At 41.3% G+C, this 20,828-nt stretch overlaps 1 protein-coding gene across 1 annotated transcript in view; it reads right to left on the bottom strand.

Annotated features, from left to right (window-relative positions):
- HEPHL1 (hephaestin like 1) overlaps positions 1–20,828 on the bottom strand; it is a 112,533-nt gene that overhangs the window by 77,571 nt on the left and 14,134 nt on the right. Inside the window, exon 2 of the mRNA XM_055581661.1 lies at positions 9,746–9,990. Within this exon, the coding sequence (XP_055437636.1) occupies positions 9,746–9,990 (245 nt within the window). The remainder of the gene's footprint in view (positions 1–9,745; positions 9,991–20,828) is intronic.

The raw sequence follows: 20,828 nt of genomic DNA, 5'->3' as shown, positions 1-20,828 counted from the left end.
ATTGTATTAGTTTTGCCCAACATCGAAATGAATCCACTACAGGTATACCCGTGCTCCCCATCCTGAACCCTCCTCCCTCCCCATACCCTCCCTCTGGGTGGTCCCAGTGCACCAGCCCCAAGCATCCAGTATCGTGCATCGAACCTGAACTGGCGACTCGTTTCATACATGATACTATGCATGTTTCAATGCCATTCTCCCAAATCTCCCCACCCTCTCCCTCTCCCACCGAGTCCATAAGACTGAGCTATATACATCAGTGTCTCTTTTGCTGTCTCATACACAGGGTTATTGTTACCATCTTTTTAAATTCCATATATATGCGTTAGTATACTGTATTGGTGTTTTTCTTTCTGGCCCACTTCACTCTGTATAATAGGCTCCAGTTTCATCCACCTCATTAGAACTGATTCAAATGTATTCTTTTTAATGGCTGAGTAATACTCCATTGTGTATATGTACCACTGCTTTCTTATCCATTCATCTGCTGATGGGCATCTAGGTTGCTTCCATGTCCTGGCTATTATAAACAGTGCTGCGATGAACATTGGGGTACACGTGTCTCTTTCCCTTCTGGTTTCCTCAGTGTGTATGCCCAGCAGTGGGATTGCTGGATCATAAGGCAGTTCTATTTCCAGTTTTTTAAGGAATCTCCACACTGTTCTCCATAGTGGCTGTACTAGTTTGCATTCCCACCAACAGTGGAAGAGGGTTCCCTTTTCTCCACACCCTCTCCAGCATTTATTGCTTGTAGACTTTTGGATTGCAGCCATTCTGACTGTGTGAAATGGTACCTCATAGTGGTTTTGATTTGCATTTCTCTGATAATGAGTGATGTTGAGCATCTTTTCATGTGTTTGTTAGCCATCTGGATGTCTTCTTTGGAGAAATGTCTATTTAGTTCTTTGGCCCATTTTTTGATTGGGTCATTTATTTTTCTGGAATTGAGCTGTAGGAGTTGCTTGTATATTTTTGAGATTAGTTGTTTGTCAGTTGCTTCATTTGCTATTATTTTCTCCCATTCTGAAGGCTGCCTTTTCACCTTGCTTATAGTTTCCTTTGTTGTGCAGAAGCTTTTAAGTTTAATTAGGTCCCATTTGTTTATTTTTGCTTTTATTTCCAATATTCTGGGAGGTGGGTCATAGAGGATCCTGCTGTGATGTATGTTGGAGAGTGTTTTGCCTATGTTCTCCTCTAGGAGTTTTATAGTTTCTGGCCTTACGTTGAGATCTTTAATCCATTTTGAGTTTATTTTTGTGTATGGTGTTAGAAAGTGTTCTAGTTTCATTCTTTTACAAGTGGTTGACCAGTTTTCCCAGCACCACTTGTTAAAGAGATTGTCTTTAATCCATTGTTATATTCTTGCCTCCTTTGTCAAAGATAAGGTGTCCATATGTGCGTGGATTTATCTTTGGGCTTTCTATTTTGTTCCATTGATCAATATTTCTGTCTTTGTGCCAGTACCATACTGTCTTGATAACTGTGGCTTTGTAATAGAGTGTGAAGTCAGGTAGGTTAATTCCTCCAGTTCCATTCTTCTTTCTCAAGATAGCTTTGGCTATTCGAGGTTTTTTGTATTTCCATACAAATTGTGAAATTATTTGTTCTAGCTCTGTGAAGAATACCGTTGGTAGCTTGATAGGGATTGCATTGAATCTATAAATTGCTTTGGGTAGTATACTCATTTTCACTATATTGATTCTTCCAATCCATGAACATGGTATTTTTCTCCATCTATTAGTGTCCTCTTTGATTTCTTTCACCAGTGTTTTATAGTTTTCTATATATAGGTCTTTAGTTTCTTTAGGTAGATATATTCCTAAGTATTTTATTCTTTCCGTTGCAATGGTGAATGGAATTGTTACCTTAATTTCTCTTTCTGTTTTCTCATTATTAGTGTATAGGAATGCAAGGGATTTCTGTGTGTTGATTTTATATCCTGCAATTTTACTATAATCATTGATTAGTTCTAGTAATTTTCTAGTGGAGTCTTTAGAGTTTTCTATGTAGAGGATCGTGTCATCTGCAAATAGTGAGAGTTTTACTTCTTCTTTTCCAATTTGGATTCCTTTTATTTATTTTTCTGCTCTGATTGCTGTGGCCAAAACTTACCAAACTATGTTGAATAGTAATGGTGAAAGTGGGCACCCTTGTCTTGTTCCTGACTTTAGAGGAAATGCTTTCAATTTTTCACCATTGAGGATAATGTTTGCTGTGGGTTTGTCATATATAGCTTTTATTATATTGAGGTATGTTCCTTCTATTCCTGCTTTCTGGAGAGTTTTGATCATAAATGGATGTTGAATTTTGTCAAAGGCTTTCTCTGCATCTATTGAGATAATCATATGGTTTTTATTTTTCAATTTGTTAATGTGGTGTATTACACTGATTGATTTGTGGATATTGAAGAATCCTTGCATCCCTGGGATAAAGCCCACTTGGTCATGGTGTATAATCTTTTTAATGTGTTGCTGGATTATGATTGCTAGAATTTTGTTAAGGATTTTTGCATCTATGTTCATCAGTGATATTGGCTTGTAGTTTTCTTTTTTTGTGGGCTCTTTGTCAGGTTTTGGTATTAGGGTGATGGTGGCCTCATAGAATGAGTTTGGAAGTTTACCATCCTCTGCAATTTTCTGGAAGAGTTTGAGCAGGATAGGTGTTAGCTCTTCTCTAAATTTTTGGTAGAATTCAGCTGTGAAGCCGTCTGGACCTGGGCTTTTGTTTGCTGGAAGATTTCTGATTACAGTTTCAATTTCCGTGCTTGTGATGGGTCTGTTAAGATTTTCTATTTCTTCCTGATCGAGTTTTGGAAAGTTGTACTTCTCTAAGAATTTGTCCATTTCTTCCACCTTTTCCATTTTATTGGCATATAATTGTTGATAGTAGTCTCTTATGATCCTTTGTATTTCTGTGTTGTCTGTTGTGATCTCTCCATTTTCATTTCTAATTTTATTGATTTGATTTTTCTCCCTTTGTTTCTTGATGAGTCTGGCTAGTGGTTTGTCAATTTTATTTATCCTTTCAAAGAACCAGCTTTTGGCTTTGTTGATTTTTGCTATGGTCTCTTTTGTTTCTAAAAGGAGGTTTTTAAAATTCTGTGTTGCCATGATGACACCTGGTTCCACTTGAACTTAACTTTTCTCAAACCTTGAGCTAACCTGTGTTTTTCTTATGGAAAGGTTTTTCTTAAGCTATGTTAATGAACTGTGTATTTATCCTAGACTCTGTCTTTCTTCATGTTTGTTCCACCTATGGCTCAGAAGGGAGAATGCCTCAACAAACCAGTATGTTTTACTCATACAATTTTTCTCCTAATCTGTGTTAATAAGACTATGTATTCGCTTGGAAACCTGCCTTTCTTCAAGATACATGTCAATCGTTTTATGGCCCAGGATGACTCAGCTTTTGCCAATGTTATCTCAAAATACATGTTGTGGGTGAGGGGCCTGGTGCCACTCTCTGTGTGTTGAGACATTTCCTTTGTCTAATTAGCAGCCTGCTAGTCAGTATATAACTTCCTGCTAAAGACTAGCAGGGGGGCACTCTTTCTGACCCCTTCTGATGTCTATGTCAGAATCTTACTCTATCTCTTTTATACTTTAATAAAACTTGATTACATACACACACAAAAAACTCAGTTTTCAAAAAACTAACATCATGGCATTTGTGCTCATCACTTTACGGCAAACAGATGGGGAAAAAATGGAAATAGTGGCAGATTTTCTTTTCTTGGGTTCCAAAATCACTGCAGACAGTGACTGTAGCCATGAAATTAAAAGACCAGCTCCTTGGAAGGAAAGCTATGACAAATCTGGACACCATATTAAAAAGCAGAGTCATCATTTTTCCTACAAAGGTCCATCTAGTCAAAGCAATGTTTTTTTTCGGTCATTATGTACAGAAGTGAGAGTTGGACCATAAAGAAGGCTGAGCATTGAGGAATTGATGCTTTCAAACTGTGGTGCTGGAGAAGATTCTTGAGAGTCCCTTGGACTGCAAAGAGATCAAACCAGTCCATTCTAATGGAAATCAACCCTGAATATTCACTGGAAGGACTGATGCTAAAGCTGAAGCTCCAATACTTTGTCCACCTGATGTGAAGAGCTGACTCATTGGAAAAGATCCTGATGCTGGGAAAGACTGAAGGCAAGAGGAGAAGGGGGCGATGGAGGACAAGATGGTGGATGGCATCACCGACTCAATGGACATGAGTTTGATCAAGCTCCAGGAGATAGTGAAGGACAGGGAATAATGGCATGCTGCAGTTCATGGTCACAAGAGTCAGACACTACTTAGTGACTGAACAATAGCAACAACAACAGGTTAAATAGAAGCCAATTCCAGGCATATTCAAGTCCTTAAGGTAAAAGGCAAAACTGTAAAGCTTTAAGAAGGTAAAATGGGAGAATATCTTCATGGTTTTAGAGTAGGAAGCTTTTTTAAATAATTATAAAATGTACTAATTGTTAAAGAAAGCACTGATAAATTTTGACCACAATTACACTTATGAGCTTTTGCACAATGAAGGAAACTTAAGCAAGGTGAAAAGACAGCCTTCAGAATGGGAGAAAATAATAGCAAATGAAGCCACAGACAAAGAATTAATCTCAAAAATATACAAGCAACTCCTGAAGCTCAATTCCAGAAAAATAAACGACCCAATCAAAAAATGGGCCAAAGAACTAAACAGACATTTCTCCAAAGAAGACATACAGATGGCTAACAAACACATGAAAGATGCTCAACATCACTCATTATCAGAGAAATGCAAATCAAAACCGCAATGAGGTACCATCTCATACCGATCAGAATGGCTGTTATCCAAAAGTCTACAAGCAATAAATGCTGGAAAGGGGGTGGAGAAAAGGCAATCCTCTTACACTGTTGGTGGGAATGCAAACTAGTGCAGCCACTATAGAGAATAGTGTGGAGATTCCTTAAAAAACTGGAAATTGCTTGGGGCTGGTGCACTGGGATGACCCAGAGGGATTGTATGGGGAGGGAGGTGGGAGGGGGGTTCAGGATGGGGAACATGTGTATGCCCATGGAGGATTCATATTGATGTGTGCCAGAACCAATACAATATTGTAAAGTAATTAGCCTCCAATTAAAATAAATAAATTTAAATTAAAAAAAAAAAAACTGGACATAGAACTGCTGTATTACCTAGCAATCCCACTGCTAGGCATACACACCGAGGAAACCAGAATTAAAAGAGACACGTGTACCCCAATATTCATCACAGCACTGTTTACAATAGCCAGGACATGGACACACCCTAGATGTCCATCAGCAGACGAATGGATAAGAAAGCTGTGATACATATACACAGTGGAATATTACTCAGCTATTAAAAAGAATGCATTTGAGTCAGTTCTAATGAGGTGGGTGAAACTGAAGCTTATTATACAAAGTGAAGTAAGTCAGAAAGAAAAACATGAATACAGTATATTAACACATATGGTAATGATGACCTTACATTTGAGACAGCAAAAGAGACACAGATATAAAGAACAGGCTTTTGGACTCTGTGGGAGAAGGTGAGGGTGGGATGATTTGAGAGAATAGCATTGAAATATGTATATTATCATATGTGAAATAGATCACAGTCCAAGTTCGATGCATGAAAGCAGGGCACTCAAAGCCAGTGCACTGGGACAACCCTGAGGGATGGCATGGGGAGGGAGGTGGGAGGGGGGTTCAGGATGGGAAACACATGTACACCCATGGCTGATTCATGTATCAGCCATGGCAAAAACCACTACAATATTGTAAAGTAATTAGCCTCCAATTATAATAAATAAATTAATTTTAAAAAGAAAACAAACAAAAAAGAAAGTTAAGAAGTTCTATTCATTAAAAGATACCTTAAAAGAATGAAAAAGCAAGTCACATATTCACGACATACATAACTGATGAAAGGATTCATATTCAAAATAAAGTACTCCTTCAACTAAGTGACAAAAAAAAAAAAAAAAAAAAAAAAAAAAAAAAAAAAAACAGAAAATCCCATAGGAAAATAGTAAAGGTATTGGTATGGGATCAGTATTTAGAAAAAAATACTTAATTTAATAAATTTCATTACAGGGAAACCCTAGATTACAATGACAATGATATAGCACTACGGACCTAACAAATAGGCAAAAATTTCTAAAGTTGGTAGTATTCAGTGTTGTTGGGAATGTACAGCAACTGGAATTTTTATACACTGCTGTTAGGAATATAATTGGTACAACCACTTTGGGAAACCAGAGTTATCTACTAAATTTGAATGTAGGTATGTATATTTTCACTCTTAGATATGTTTCTTAGAGAAGCATATGCAACTGGAGCAGAAAGCATGTAAGAATGTTCACAGCAGTATTTCTCAGGAGTCAAAAAACAGCAGACCACTCAAATACCTATCAAGAATGTAACAGAAAAGTAAACGATAGTATATTCATATATAGCTGGGTTCAGAAAACATTTCCTGTGAAGAGTCTGAGTATAAATATTTTAGGCTTTGCAGGGTTCTGCATCAAAATCTTAGCTTTTCCCCCAACTTCATATATATATATAAAGCATTCTTAACTCATGGGCTATATAAAAACATGTCCTGTGGACCATAAGTTGCCAATCCCTGATGTAGAGGAAAACTGTGGGCATGCATTCTAAATCACTTCAGTTCGACTCTTTGAGATCCTATGGACTGTAGCCCATCAGGCTCTCCTGTCCATGGGATTCTCCAGGCAAGAATACTGGAGTGCGTTGCCATGCCCTCCTCCCTGGATCTTCCCAACCAAGGGATTGAACCCGACTCTCTAATGTCTCCTGCACTGGCAGGCGAGTTCTTTACCACTAGTGCCACGTGGGAAGCACAAGATGAAAATCACACAGCGTCAAAAATGGTCTACAGATGGGAATGGCTATCCACTCCAGTTCTTCCCTGGAGAATTCCATGGACAGAGGAGCTTGGTAGGCTACAACCAAAAAGTCGGACATGTCTGAGCAACTAACACACACACATAAATTTTGGAGCAGAAATCAGTGAAGGAGGAAATAGAAAACTGTAAAATAGATGAATCCAGAAGTCAGTTAGTTCCTTGAAAAAGATCAACAAAATTGAGAAAACTTTGTATAGACTGCCAAGAAAGAGAGAGGGCCCCAGTTACCAAAACCAGCAATGAAAAATGGGGTGTCACTCTTACTTACAGAAATTAAAAAGACTATAAAAGGACTATTACAAATAATTTTATGCCAAAATATTAGACAACTTAGATAAAACTGACAAATTTCTGGAGAGAAACAAATTACTAAAACTGACTTAAGAATAAATAAAGAATTGGAATAGACCTAATACACAAAGAAGCTGTTTCACAATTAAGATTCTCCCCTCAAACAAAACCCAGGCTTAGATGGTTTCACTTATAAATTCTATGAAATACTGAGAAGAAATGATGCCAGTCCATTACAGAATCCTTCAGGGAATAGAGAAAGGAATAGTTCCAAATTCACCCTGTGAAGCAAACAGTACCTTGACACCAAAACCAGATTAAAAATATCATAAGAAAGGAAAACTATAGACCAGTATTCTTCATAAGTGTACACCAAAAAAGTCTAACAAAATACTAGCAGACCCCAGCAACATATAAAAAGAATTACATACCATGTCCAAATGGAATTTATCCTATGACTGCAAAGTTGGTTTAACATTCAAAAATAAACTAAGGTAATACAATATATTAATAAAATAAAGGACAAAAACTACACCCTCATCTCAAAAGAGGCAGAAAACAAACAAAATCTAGTGCTTATCAAGTTAAAAACTTTTAACAGTCTAGGAGTAGATGGGAATTTCCTTAACCTGATAAAGTATATATAAGAAAAATCCACGGCTAGCCTCTTGCTTAACGGGAGGGAGACAACATGCTTTCTTCCTAATGAGAACAAGGCAAGAATGTCTGCTCTCACCACTATTATTAAAAATTGTCCTGAATGTTCTAGCCAGTGCAATAAGGCAAAAGAAAAAATTAAAGGTTTACCAATTGGTAAGGGAGAAATAAAACTCTGTTTATTCATAGTGGCATGATTCAGTATTTAGAAAATTCCAAGGAACCCTTTAAGCATCTATTAAAAAACAAGTTTAACGAGATAATAGGATTCAAAATAAACATATAAAAACCAAGTATATTTATTTACACTAGCAACAACCAAAAATGAAATTAAGAACACTATTCCATATATAATAGTATCAGAAAGAATAAAATACTACTTCTGAATAAATTGAGCAAAAGAATGCAAATCTTGTGTGCTAAAATCTAAGACATTGTTTAGAGACATTTATGATCTAAACTTTATGCTCAGATTGGACGAGTCAATATTTCCAAGATGGTAATTCATCTTTCAATGCAGACAACAGTTTTTCCCCAATTGATCAATAAACTCAATGCAACCCTCATCAGAATCAATTAACTTTTTTGGTAAAAATTAACAAGCTGATCTGATATTTATTGATATGAAAATGCAAAGAACCTAGAAAAGCTTAAAAGTCTTTTTTAAAAAAGCAAAGTTGGAGATCTTATACTTACCAATTTCAAAACTTACTATAAATTTATAGTAAGCAAGATAACACAGTGTTGGTGAAAGGATAAGCAGATAGAATCAGTAGAATGGTATTGAGAACCCTGAAATAAACCTTTATAGTTATAGTCATTGATTTTCTACTATAGCCTATGATTCATTTATCTTTTTCCCAATACCTAGAGTCAGTCTCTGATATCTGGTGGGCACCCAGTGGAAGGTTCGTGAAGGTAAAGAATTTTTTGTGCTCACTTTCAACTATTCAGAACTAACCAAATCTGTGACCAAGAGCTTTGCTGCACTTCAGGTGGAGGAAAATGGCCAAGAACAAAGGGCGCTCCGCATCTCGTGTCCATCATCAGTGGTGCCTCCTCTGGCTACTTAGACAGACCTGGTCGTGGCAACTGCCAAGCTAGTCTGGCTGCCTTAGGACATTCACCACAATCTAGAAGCTTCCCTTTATGATAAAGTGAACTGCATCTGAGGTAATGTTACTGTTCCTGGCATATTCCTCAGAGTCAGGGTGTAGCAGGTTTAGTACCATTTAACCTGTTCCATCTGATCACGAGCAAGAATGCAATGAGGGATGAGAAAAATACTTCTGAAGATTGAGAAATGTTTCCCATTTCAAAAGTCCAAGAGTGCTGCTTATAATTTTTTTTTAACCTTAGGGAGAACTCAGGGAACTGCACTATTGAAACTCTTGAAGTGCAGACAAGAAGACAGGGCAGCTTCAGAAAGGAAGCACCACAGACAGTAGCTTTAAGTAGGGAAGTTGAGGCCCACGGGCACTGTGACACTCTCTCCACAGCCGAGGCTGTTACTGGACAGGACATGGGAATCCATCACGCATGCTGGTCTTTATCCAGTGTGAGACCCGGTCATGACTCATTGACAAGGAAGGTTAGTGTGCCTCGGGGTTGTGCTGGAGCACGTGCCAAGGGACCTCAGCACCTACCCCTGTAGCAACATAGAGGAAGAAAGGAGGGAGGGAGAAAATAAGGGAAAGAAAAAGGAAGAAGATGAAGAGAAGGTAGGGACAGAGGCAGATGGGGTGAGGAGGAGGCAGGGAGAAGTTAAAAGAACACATGTTACCCCTGTGCTTTTAGAATCCTGCTCACCATAGCTGACAATTGCCTTACTTAGGAAGGAGAGACAAGACACCTATATGATTGATACTTACCTTCTGAGTCCTTGTTGTAGAAAACGCCATGTGGATGCAAGGAGTAAGGGCGGGACGCAAAGTTCTTTAAATGGATGACAATCACATCACCCACTTCAGCCTTCAAGATGGGACCCAAGAATCCAAGCCAGGGAGGCTTGGGGATCTCCTTGGAATAGGTCTCATCTGTGTAGTGTCTGTAAACAGCCTTTTTGTAAAGACTTCCTATCCTGTTGGGCCCTCTTTCCAGATATAAGGTTGCAAGCCTGAAAGTAAGAAGGAAAATATTTTATAATTAAAGCTAAAAGAGAAATCCTAATAGCTTACCTTAATAGTTCATCAAGTGCTTACAAGTATGATTTCTCATTTGGTGTTCACCATAACTCTTCAACCTCTGTGGAGTTGGTAAGATTATCCTCAATTTATTAGAGAGGAAATGGAGGCCAAGAGTTAAGTGACAAACTGAAAGGCACAAATAGTATTCACAACCAAACTAAAACAGAACCAAGATTTTTGCTGTCCATTTGCCCCTTTTCATTCAATACAATCCCATTCACTTTTTCATTTAACACTTCCTATGCACTTACTGCATTCTAAGTAAAAGTTTATGATCCAATATTGAAAAAATTAAGTAACTGCACAGAGCAATTTATGATTAAGTGCCAACTGACCGGTTGATGCAATGGATATAGGCTCCATTTTTCTAGGGATATATTTATTTACAGAAGGAAAAGATTGCTGTGGATCAAAGAGGTCAGAAACACCTCATGAAAAATGCAGAGATTAAGGAGAAGTAAGATTGGGTAACAAAATGGAAAAGTTGAGGATACTAAGCAGGGGTGGAGCTTGAGCAACAAGGAGGAAGAAGTATGGGTGATATGCGGGAGAGTGGTTTATAAGCTGGGGCTCAGGGGTGAATCGGAGAAGGCAATGTCAACCCACTCCAGTACTCTTGTCTGGAAAATCCCATGGACAGAGGAGCCTGGTAGGCTGTAGTCCATGCGGTTGTGAAGAGTCGGACGACTGAGAGACTTCACTTTCACTTTTCACTTTCATGCATTGGAGAAGGAAATGACAGCCCACTCCAGTGTTCTTGCCTGGAGAATCCCAGGGGTGGGGGAGCCTGGTGGGCTGCCGTCTATGGGGTCGCACAGAGTCGGACACGACTGAAGTGACTTAGCAGCAGCAGCAGCAGGAGTGGATGGTGAGGAGTGAGAAGTATGGCTACATGAAAAATCTGGGGAAAGACTGGTAATGAACTTTATCATATGGTTATCATAGGTTGAAGAATTTAGAATTTATCCTGGAAGCTCTGAAGACTCACTGAGGTTTCTCATAAAATGGATGACATGATAATCAGTATTTAACGACGGTGCAATAAGTATTACTGCAGTGGTGTGTAAGTTTTAAAGGAGTCAGGCAAAGAGAATACCAAGGATGGGGGGCAGGGAGGCTGTTTGGAGACCAGGAGGATGTGGTGCAACAGAAAAGAGATGGATGTGAAAAAAATAAGATTCTAGGACATGAAGTGACCAGATGCCCTCCTGGAACCCCAGGGTAAAAGGGAGACTCAGTCCCAGAGTCTGGGAGCCTGAGACAATAGCAGTGCCAGTGACACTACTTTGGAGGTGGCCACACCATCTTCTCCTGGGGGTGGAACCCCCTTCCTCACTCTCAATCTATGTGCTTAGTGTGGGACTCCAATCCCAGAAGAACTAGCTTCTGCTTGAACAAAAGCTCCTGGGTACAGCCATCCCAGTGTAGCTGTGTCTAATCAGGTGATGAGAGGCAAGTCCCACTGTCGCACACACTCCTGCCTGTGTGCATGCATTCCCTCTCAGTCACTCAATAAACTGTGAGTATCTCAAGCCCTGTACTCGAGAAAAAGGGCAAAGACTTGAAGGAGCTCTCATTCTAGAAGGAAGAGTTATTGAAACCAAGCAGGACTTTGTGGGGCCTTCCCAGTGACAGATCCCTGGTGTCCCCTGCCTCTTGTTTGTAGAAAAGTTTTAGTCTCCTAGGTATTCCCCAAGATCCAAAGAGCAAGTTTAACCAGAGAAGTGAGAAAAGGCAGAAACAAAGACAAGACAAAATAATAGTTAAGCTGTAAAACAAAGTCAAGGGCCTTTAGTTCCTCCTCAAGAGCTACAGACAATATTCTGCATCATAACCTTGAGTTGTTTTGCAGATACTAAAACCTGCACCAAGAGGAAAAAGTTAACTACGTGCTGACCACCAGCATGTGAACCCCAGATGAGTAGGAAACAGAAGGTTGATGGTGTTGACTCCCAAACACCACCATTACCTCACCACCAGTCAGTCAGAAGGATCACATGAACTGATCACATACCCCTCGATCTCACTTTAAAAAACCCTCCCTGAAAACCACTGGGGCATTTGGGTCTTTTGAGCATGAGCTGCCTGTTATCTTTGCTTGGCCCCACATTGAGTGCCTTGCAACAAATGCTGTACTCTCCTTCACCACAGCCTGGTATCGGTAGATATACTTTGCTATGCATTGGGTAAGTGGATCCATGTTTGCTTCAGTAACATTATGAGAACACAGGCATCTAATCTGGGGCATAAAATGTATCAGGTGAGGTTTCCTAGAGGAAGTTGTGCCTAAATATGGTCTCAAAGAGCAGAGGCAAGTTACCCAAGCAAAGATGGAAAGAGCTGATATGGCATACATTTTGCCAACTTAGCACCCACACCACATTCTTCGGTCTAAGCGCAAGCCTTTCACATTCTCATTCTATATGCATGGGTGGGGCTCTGCATCAACCTCCCGCAATGGAAAAAGTGACTCAACCTAACCGATCAGCACACCAACCACACCATTGGTGGAGCACTCTGTCACTGGTGGAGGGATGGCTCATGGTCCACATTTGGACAACTCCAACCAACCACGCCACCCTGGACCACAGTGATTGGTTCAGGGACAGCCATAGCATGGCTGGTTGGTTAAATCCAAGGAAATCTAGGAACTTGTGAAGGATAGCATTTTGTGTACTCAGAACTGGGAATGTGAGTCTAGAACTTTTGGCAACCATATAGCCAGCCCAAGGAGAGAATCTGCTGGGGACTTCTATGTTCCTCTCATCTTTTAAAATTTTCTATTTGCTTCTTCTCTCTAATCAACTCCTACTTGTTTTATCATGATATAACTCTTCACTTTTCTCTTTCTCATTTACTGTATCTTCTATTCTCTTTTATTCATGTCCAACTCGTCACGGCCCATGGACTGTATCCCACCATGCTCCTTTGTCCACAGGATTTTCCAGGCTAGAACACTGGAGTGGGTAGCCATTTCCTCCTCCAGGGGATCGTCCCAACCCAGGGATAGAACCTGAGCCTCCTACATCGGAAGGCGGGTTCTTTACCACTAGCACCACTTGGGAAGCCCAGGATATAATTATATCTATAATTAACAGTCACTGAAGATTCTTGAGCAGGGAAATCTGACCATATATCTTTGTTTCAGGAAGACAATTTTCCCATATCTAACTTCTCTTCATCTGATTTCACCCACCTGCTTCTGCTCAGTTTCTGAGCTTGCACCTCTGAATACCATGCCTGCCTGGCTGACAGAGACTATTTACCTTCATGCTTGATTTGCAGGATTTTATTCCTTGGTATCTGACCACAGCTTGGCTGAAACACCCTCTCCCAGTGGCCTGAATGTGGCATCTGCTTGCCTTGTCAGATCTGGTTCTTTCTTTAGCCAACTGGAGAAGATTCACTGTCTCTCTTTACTTCTACATCATCTTTCCCTAATTCTCCTCCTCTCTTCTTCCCTCTTTCTGGGTCCTATTCAAGTGTATAGCTCTCTCTATCTCTCTCTCTCTCTCTCTCTCTTTTTTTTTTTTGCTGCACACTGTGAGACTTTCAGGATCTTAGTTCTCCAAACAGAGATTGAGCCCAGCCCAAAACAGTAAAAGGGCCAAGTCCTAAATACTGGACTATCAGGAATCTCCCTAGAATTTCTTGGTAGATGGATCCATAGCAGTTCTGATAGTCTCTGTATTAGCTAATGGATTTCTGTTAACCTCATTAAGACTAGCACTTCATTAAACACTACTTTTCCAGTGGTCATGTATGGATGTGAGAGTTGGACTATAAAGAAAGCTGAGCTCTGAAGAATTGATGCTTTTGAACTGTGGTGTTGGAGAAGACTCTTGAGAGTCCCTTGGACTGCAAGGAGATCCAATCAGTCCATCCTAAAGGAAATCAGTCCTGAATATTCATTGGAAGGACTGATACCGAAGCTGAAACTCCAATACTTGGGCCACCTGATGAGAAGAGCTGACTCATTTGAAAAGACCCTGATACTGGGAAAGACTGAAGGCAGGAGGAGAAGGGGACGACAGAGGATGAGATGGTTGGATGGCATCACCGACTCAATGGACATGAGTTTGAGTAAACCCCAGGAGTTGGTGATGGACAGGGAGGCCTGGCGTGCTGCAGTCCATGGGGTTGCAAAGAGTCAGACACGACTGAGCAATTGCACTGAACTGAAGTGAAAAACTATAGGCCAAAAAGTTAAATAACAGGTATTTTCAAGGCTTCATGTTCATTTTCTTGAAGAGATCAACAAACGATCAGATACAAGTGGCTCAAATCCAAGCTCCCAAGCAGTCCCTTTGGCAAAGATCCCAGCAATCTCTAGTGTGAACAGTAGCTTTGCCCACCCCACAGACTTTTCAGGATGATGCAACCAGAGATCTATGTACTCCACACTTCAGTACTCAGCCTTTCCTTCAAATAAGAGTTGAACAAATGTTTTAGCAAATATCAGTTGAAAGAGCCTCATATTGTTTATCTGCCCAGAGCACCAGATTACTAGCCTTCCCAGGTACCCACATGTGCCAACCTGCCCTGCCCTTGTTGTAGAGTCAGTATGGGGGGAGGTTCCTATGACAAAGGAGAAAGCCATGGGTTCAGGCTCCCCAAAGAAAAGCCAGAAGTGAGCCCGACCTGAGAAAGGCCAGCACTCCAGAAATCACAGGGCCAGTCCTGCCAGAGGAAGCAAAGCTCTCTCTCGCCCAGATGCCAGCTTCAACTTCCAACCCAGATAATGGAGCCAAGAGACAGGAATCCTGACAAAAGGACTGGAGAATTATAACAATGATTTTCGTATCAAAAGCCTTGACATATCAATATTTCTTCAGCTGCTGACTGAATAAATAATAATAATAACTGGGTAAATATAATAATAACTGGGTAAATAAATTATGGCACAGTCATACCACTTCAGAGAAGGCAATGGCAACCCACTCCAGTACTCTTGCCTGGAAAATCCCATGGACGGAGAAGTCTGGTAGGCGGCAGTCCATGGGGTCACTGAGTCCAAAATGACTGAACGACTTCACTTTCACGCATTGGAGAAGGAAATGGCAACCCACTCCAGTGTTCTTGCCTGGAGAATCCCGGGACGGCGGAGCCTGGTGGGCTGCCGTCTATGTGGTCGCACAGAGTCGGACATGACTGAAGCGACTTAGCAGCAGCATACACACCCACATACCACTTAGCCATACATAAGAATTAGATGTTTCTACAGGTAGAAGGATGTTGTGATTATCAAATACTAAATGGTAAAAGCAAATTTCAGCATGTAAAGTGTATAAAGTATGCTGTTTGTGTATTTTTAAAACAGTGTATATACACACATATGCAAAGAAAACATTTGAAAAGTGGCCAGGGAAACCATAAAGTGTAGCTTCTGGGGCTTGGGACTGAGGCCACAGACAGGAGCAAGAAGGGAAGAGAAGTTTACTTTTTTACATTTAATTCTATGTATTTCCATTTATTTCTCCATGCTACTTTTTAAAATTAAGATGTAACTCATACATACAATGGAATATTACTAAACTATGAAAATGAACGAAATCGAGCCATTTGCAGAGATGTGGATGGACCTAGAGACTGTCATACAGAGTGAAGCAAATCAGAGAGAAAAACAAATATGTTATATTACCACACATATGTGGAATCTAAAAAAATTGTACAGATGAACCTATTTGCAAAGCAGAAATACAGATGCAGAAGTAGAGAGCAAACATATGCACATCAAGGAAGGAAAGGGATGGTGGGATGAATTGGGAAATTGGGATTGACATATTTACATTATTATGTATAAAATAGGTAACTTCAGTTCAGTTCAGTTCAGTTCAGTCTCTCAGTCGTGTCCGACTCTTCGTGACCCCATGAATCGAAGCACGCCAGGCCTCCCTGTCCATCACCAACTCCCAGAGTTCACTCAGACTCACGTCCATCGAGTCAGTGATGCCATCCAGCCATCTCATCCTCTGTTGTCCCCTTCTCCTCCTGCCCCCAATCCCTCCCAGCATCAGAGTCTTTTCCAGTGAGTCAACTCTTCGCATGAGGTGGCCAAAGTACTGGAGTTTTACCTTCAACATCATTCCCTCCAAAGAAATCCCAGGGTTGATCTCCTTTAGAATGGACTGGTTGGATCTCCTTGCAGTCCAAGGGACTCTCAAGAGTCTTCTCCAACACCACACTTCAAAAGCATCAATTCTTCGGCACTCAGCCTTCTTCACAGTCCAACTCTCACATCCATACATGACCACAGGAAAAACCATAGCCTTGACTAGATGGATCTTTATTGGCAAAGTAATGTCTCTGCTTTTGAATATGCTATCTAGGTTGGTCATAACTTTCCTTCCAATGAGTAAGCGTCTTTTAATTTCATGGCTGCAATCACCATCTGCAGTGATTTTGGGGCCCCAAAAAATAAAGTCTGACACTGTTTCCACTGTTTCCCCATCTATTTCCCACGAAATGATGGGACTGGATGCCATGATCTTTGTTTTCTGAATGTTGAGCTTTAAGCCAACTTTTCCACTCTCCACTTTCACTTTCATCAAGAGGCTTTTTAGTTCCTCTTCACTTTCTGCCATAAGGGTGGTAACTAATGAGGACCTACTCTATAGAACAGGGAACTCTACTCAATCCTCTATGGTGACCTAAAGGGAAGAAAATCTAAAAAGGGGGGATTTATGTATACATATAGCTGATTTACTTTGCTGTACAGCAGAAACTAACACAGCATTGTAATGCTACTATACTCCAACAAAAAATTTTAAAGAGTTTACTTTTACTCACCCTCTTCCCTTCTGTGGGAATGTTTTACTTTGTACCACTGTACTTACTTTCATAATAAAAACAAGCCTACATTTTATTTAGACAAGAGAGTACAGCCTGTTTGGCTACTGAGGGGTCAAACTTTCCTCCTATGTGACTTCTACCTCTGAAAACCCAGCTGGCACCCCGATGTGTGCTGTGAGGATGAGCTCTCCTTCCCCTCAGGGAAGATTTAGCATCCTGATCCAGGAGCACAACACCTGCTCAGCCTCTGGACTGACAAGTCTAAGTCCACTCTCTCAGCCTCAGGACTGAGGTCTTGGGAACACTTCGATCTGTGCACACTTGGTTTTCCTCCTCCACTGAGCCTACATGTGTCTGCCCAGCTGCAAGCATTCACCTCTGCTGGTCCACAGGGCCGAAGCCTACATTTCCCTGTGCAAGGGAATGGGATCAAAAGTCTGGATGCCTGACAGTGGGGCTCTATTATAGAGGCTCTTGTGTTTCCCAGCCTCACTTGCAACTTGGATGCTCATGTGACATAGTTCTAGCCAAAAAGATGTGAACGCATATCACTCCTTGGTGCATCTCTGAACTCAGCTGGTAGAGACCCTTTCTGTCCTTTGACTTCCCATTATCCATGCCTAAAATGAAGACATGATCACTGGATCTTTGGCAGCCTTCCTGAGAGACTGAAGAAGAAGGTCACGCCCTAGGGACGTCAAGTGGAAAGCCAAAAGAACCTGGGACCCTAACGATTGCCAACCTCTGGATCTCTTTTGTGTAAGTCAGTAAATAGACTTAAGCCAGTGTTTCGGGGGCTTCTGTTAACTAGAAACTGAGCATAAATCCTAACTGGGAGGCTGCTCAGAAGGAGAAGGAGGAAGGGTAGAGGAGAACTGAGTCATCCTCACTAACTGGTCCTGGAGCAGGCGGAATTGCCTGGTTTTATACTGGTCACCAAGTAAACCAATACCTGGGCAAGGGTTAGATTCAGAATTTCTGGTGTCCACTCTAAGCTCAGCTTGATGGGTAAAAAGTTATAATGAAGTTATTCATAGGAGCTTGCAGGCTTTGCAGGGAGAGATGCACCTCTGCCCCTCCTCATTTCTCTGCTCTGGGTTCGTAGTGTGGGCATACATGCACACATACATATGCTGCTGCTGCGTTGCTTCAGTCGTGTCCGACTCTGTGCGACCCCATAGACGGCAGCCCACCAGACTTCCCGTCCCTGGGATTCTCCAGGCAAGAACACTGGAGTGGGTTGCCATTTCCTTCTCCAATGCGTGAAAGTGAAAAGTGAAAGTGAAGTCGCTCAGTCCTGTACGACTGTAGCGACCCCATGGACTGCAGCCTACCAGGCTCCTCCGTCCATGGGATTTTCTAGGCAAAAGTACTGGAGTGGGGTATATACCCATGTGCAAATGTCTGCTGAGCAAGAGTTCCTCACTGTGAGTTGTCTGCAGAGCCACCCAGACAGAAGGTGAAGATATCAGAGGGATGGGGGTGCATATACTGCATATTTCAGCAGTGAGTTATATATTGACTTGTTTTGCACATTCCTGGATGGGTATCAGTCTTATCACCTTGTGAAATGGAGTATTTCCTGCCATATCAATAAACAAGGATGTCACAGCCATCAGCGATTTCAGCCTTTCAAATGTAAATTTCTGAGACCTGGAAGAACAGTGTCATCTTTCCGCAGCCATTAGCCATCCCACCTCCCACCCCCATAAGTGCTGAGCAGCTGGTGGGGGGTGGGTGGGGCACGTGAGAAAGTGGCAGCCTGGCCATGTCCGCCCCTCCCTGCAGTGAGCAGCGAGTAAAGGATACAGAGCAGGTTGCTGGTCCCAGACAGCTGAGACGCAAATGAAAGGAATGATTTCAGTGAGCCCAGACACTTACATCTTCTGATACATAGAAGAGTGCTAAATTCCATAATTTGAGATATCTGGTTTTCCTTAATTAACAATAATCTTTTGATATTCAAATTAAGTGACCCTTGCTGCAAACTTCTATATAGTCTGACTCCTCACCCACCCACCTCCTTGGAAACAGTTCTCTCAGGGTCACTTGAGATGCTGTATCTTGGGTTTAAAGTCCTAACAATTCCCACTGAATAAACATAACTCTTAACTTTTAGATTGCATTTTTTTTAGATTGTATTTTTTCAGTTGACAACCAAAGCAGCCAGTGGTCACTCCAAGGTCCATATAATCAAAGCCATGGTCTGTTCCAGTAGTCATGTATGGATGTGAGAGCTGGACCATAAAGAAGGCTAAGTGTTAAACATTTGATGCTTTTGAACTGTGGTGCTTGAGAAGACTCTTGAGAGTCCCTTGGACTACAAGGAGATCGAACCAGTTGATTCTAAAGGAAATCAACCCTGAATATTCATTGGAAGGACTGATGCTGAAGCTGAAGCTCCAATATTTTGGCCACCTGATGCAAAGAGCCAACTCAATGGAAAAGACCCTGATGCTGGGAAAGACTGAGGGCAGGAAAAGAAGGGGGTGACAGAGGATGGGATGATTGGATGGCATCATCAACTCAATGGACATGAGTTTGAGCAAATTCCAGGAGACAGTGAAGGACAAGGAAGCCTGGTGTGCTAGTCCATGGCGTCACAAAGAGTCTGACACAACTGAGCAACTGAACAACAACAATAGTGCTTGGCATAAAAACCACAGTAGCTATTTGAAACCACAGGAGCTACTTAAATCCATAGGATCTATCTATAGTGGAAAAAGTAAAGGAGGGGTGGATATAAGAGAAAGTCTTTTCAATGTCTATTCAGCAAACCACCCCTAACAATACATCTTGCATTTGTGACAGAAGCTCCAGCTCCCATGAGCTCTAGAAAATGCAAATCTGGCCCAAGTAACAAAGCAAGTGGGTGACTTCAAAGAGACATCCATAGGAAGCAGCCTCCAGTTTAGCTTGAGTACACTCGTTAGAATGCCCATGTGAAAGGGTTGTATATTGTATTTACAGTGCAGTCACAGGATAATCCCACTGTGAGCAAGTGAGTAATCACCAACCTTGAAATTCATCCCCAATCTACATTCTAACATTGTGACTCAAGCTGGGGAGGTGTCTTATCTCCTGCTGTGAAGGAATCCAGTGGGGTGGGAAGTTTCAGACTTTCTACTGCTTTAAAGACAAGATGCTCACATTGCCAAGGCCAAGGGCAATACCATGAAGGGAGACACCTTCCAAAGGCAGGCCAGATCAACCACTGTCAGAATGAACCTGTCTGTGGGAACATCTAGCCAGTGCAGAGGTGGGCTGCGAGGTTAAATTCCGAGGGCTCTGTAGCTCACAGGAGCTGTGCAGCTCACCAGCATCACCATTGCCCCATAACCTGGATCTTTTAGTGGAAATTTTCCCTTATCCATTCAACTATCAAGCAGTTGTTGAACCTGTACTGTATATGAGACTTTAAATTAGAAACTGGAGCCAAGATGTATAATTGTATTCAAGATATGTCCCACCTGGCTATGAAGACAAAACAGATGCTTTGGTAAATATATAGCAACAAAAAGTTTTCTATATTAAGGGACAACTAATGCCTGGAGACGAACCTTTATTGGCAAAGTAATGTCTCTGCTTTTGAATATGCTATCTAGGTTGGTCATAACTTTCCTTCCAAGGAGTGAGTGTCTTTTAATTTCATGGCTGCAGTCACCATCTTCAGTGATTTTGTAGCCCAGAAAAATAAAGTCTGACACTGTTTCCACTGTTTCCCCATCTATTTCCCATGAAGTGATGGGGCTGGATGCCATGATCTTCATTTTCTGAATGTTGAGCTTTAAGCCAACTTTTTCACTCTCCACTTTCACTTTCATCAAGAGGCTTTTTAGTTCCTCTTCACTTTCTGCCATAAGGGTGGTGTGATCTGAATATCTGAGGTTATTGATATTTCTCCCGGCAATCTTGATTCCAGCTTGTGTTTCATGGATGTGAGAGTTGGACTGTGAAGAAGGCTGAGCGCCAAAGA

This window comes from Bubalus kerabau, chromosome 5 (assembly GCF_029407905.1).
Source record: "Bubalus kerabau isolate K-KA32 ecotype Philippines breed swamp buffalo chromosome 5, PCC_UOA_SB_1v2, whole genome shotgun sequence".
Classification (NCBI taxonomy): Eukaryota; Metazoa; Chordata; class Mammalia; order Artiodactyla; family Bovidae; genus Bubalus; species Bubalus kerabau.
Note: the sequence above shows the minus strand (reverse complement) of the source record. Positions and strands in the feature narration are given on the sequence as shown.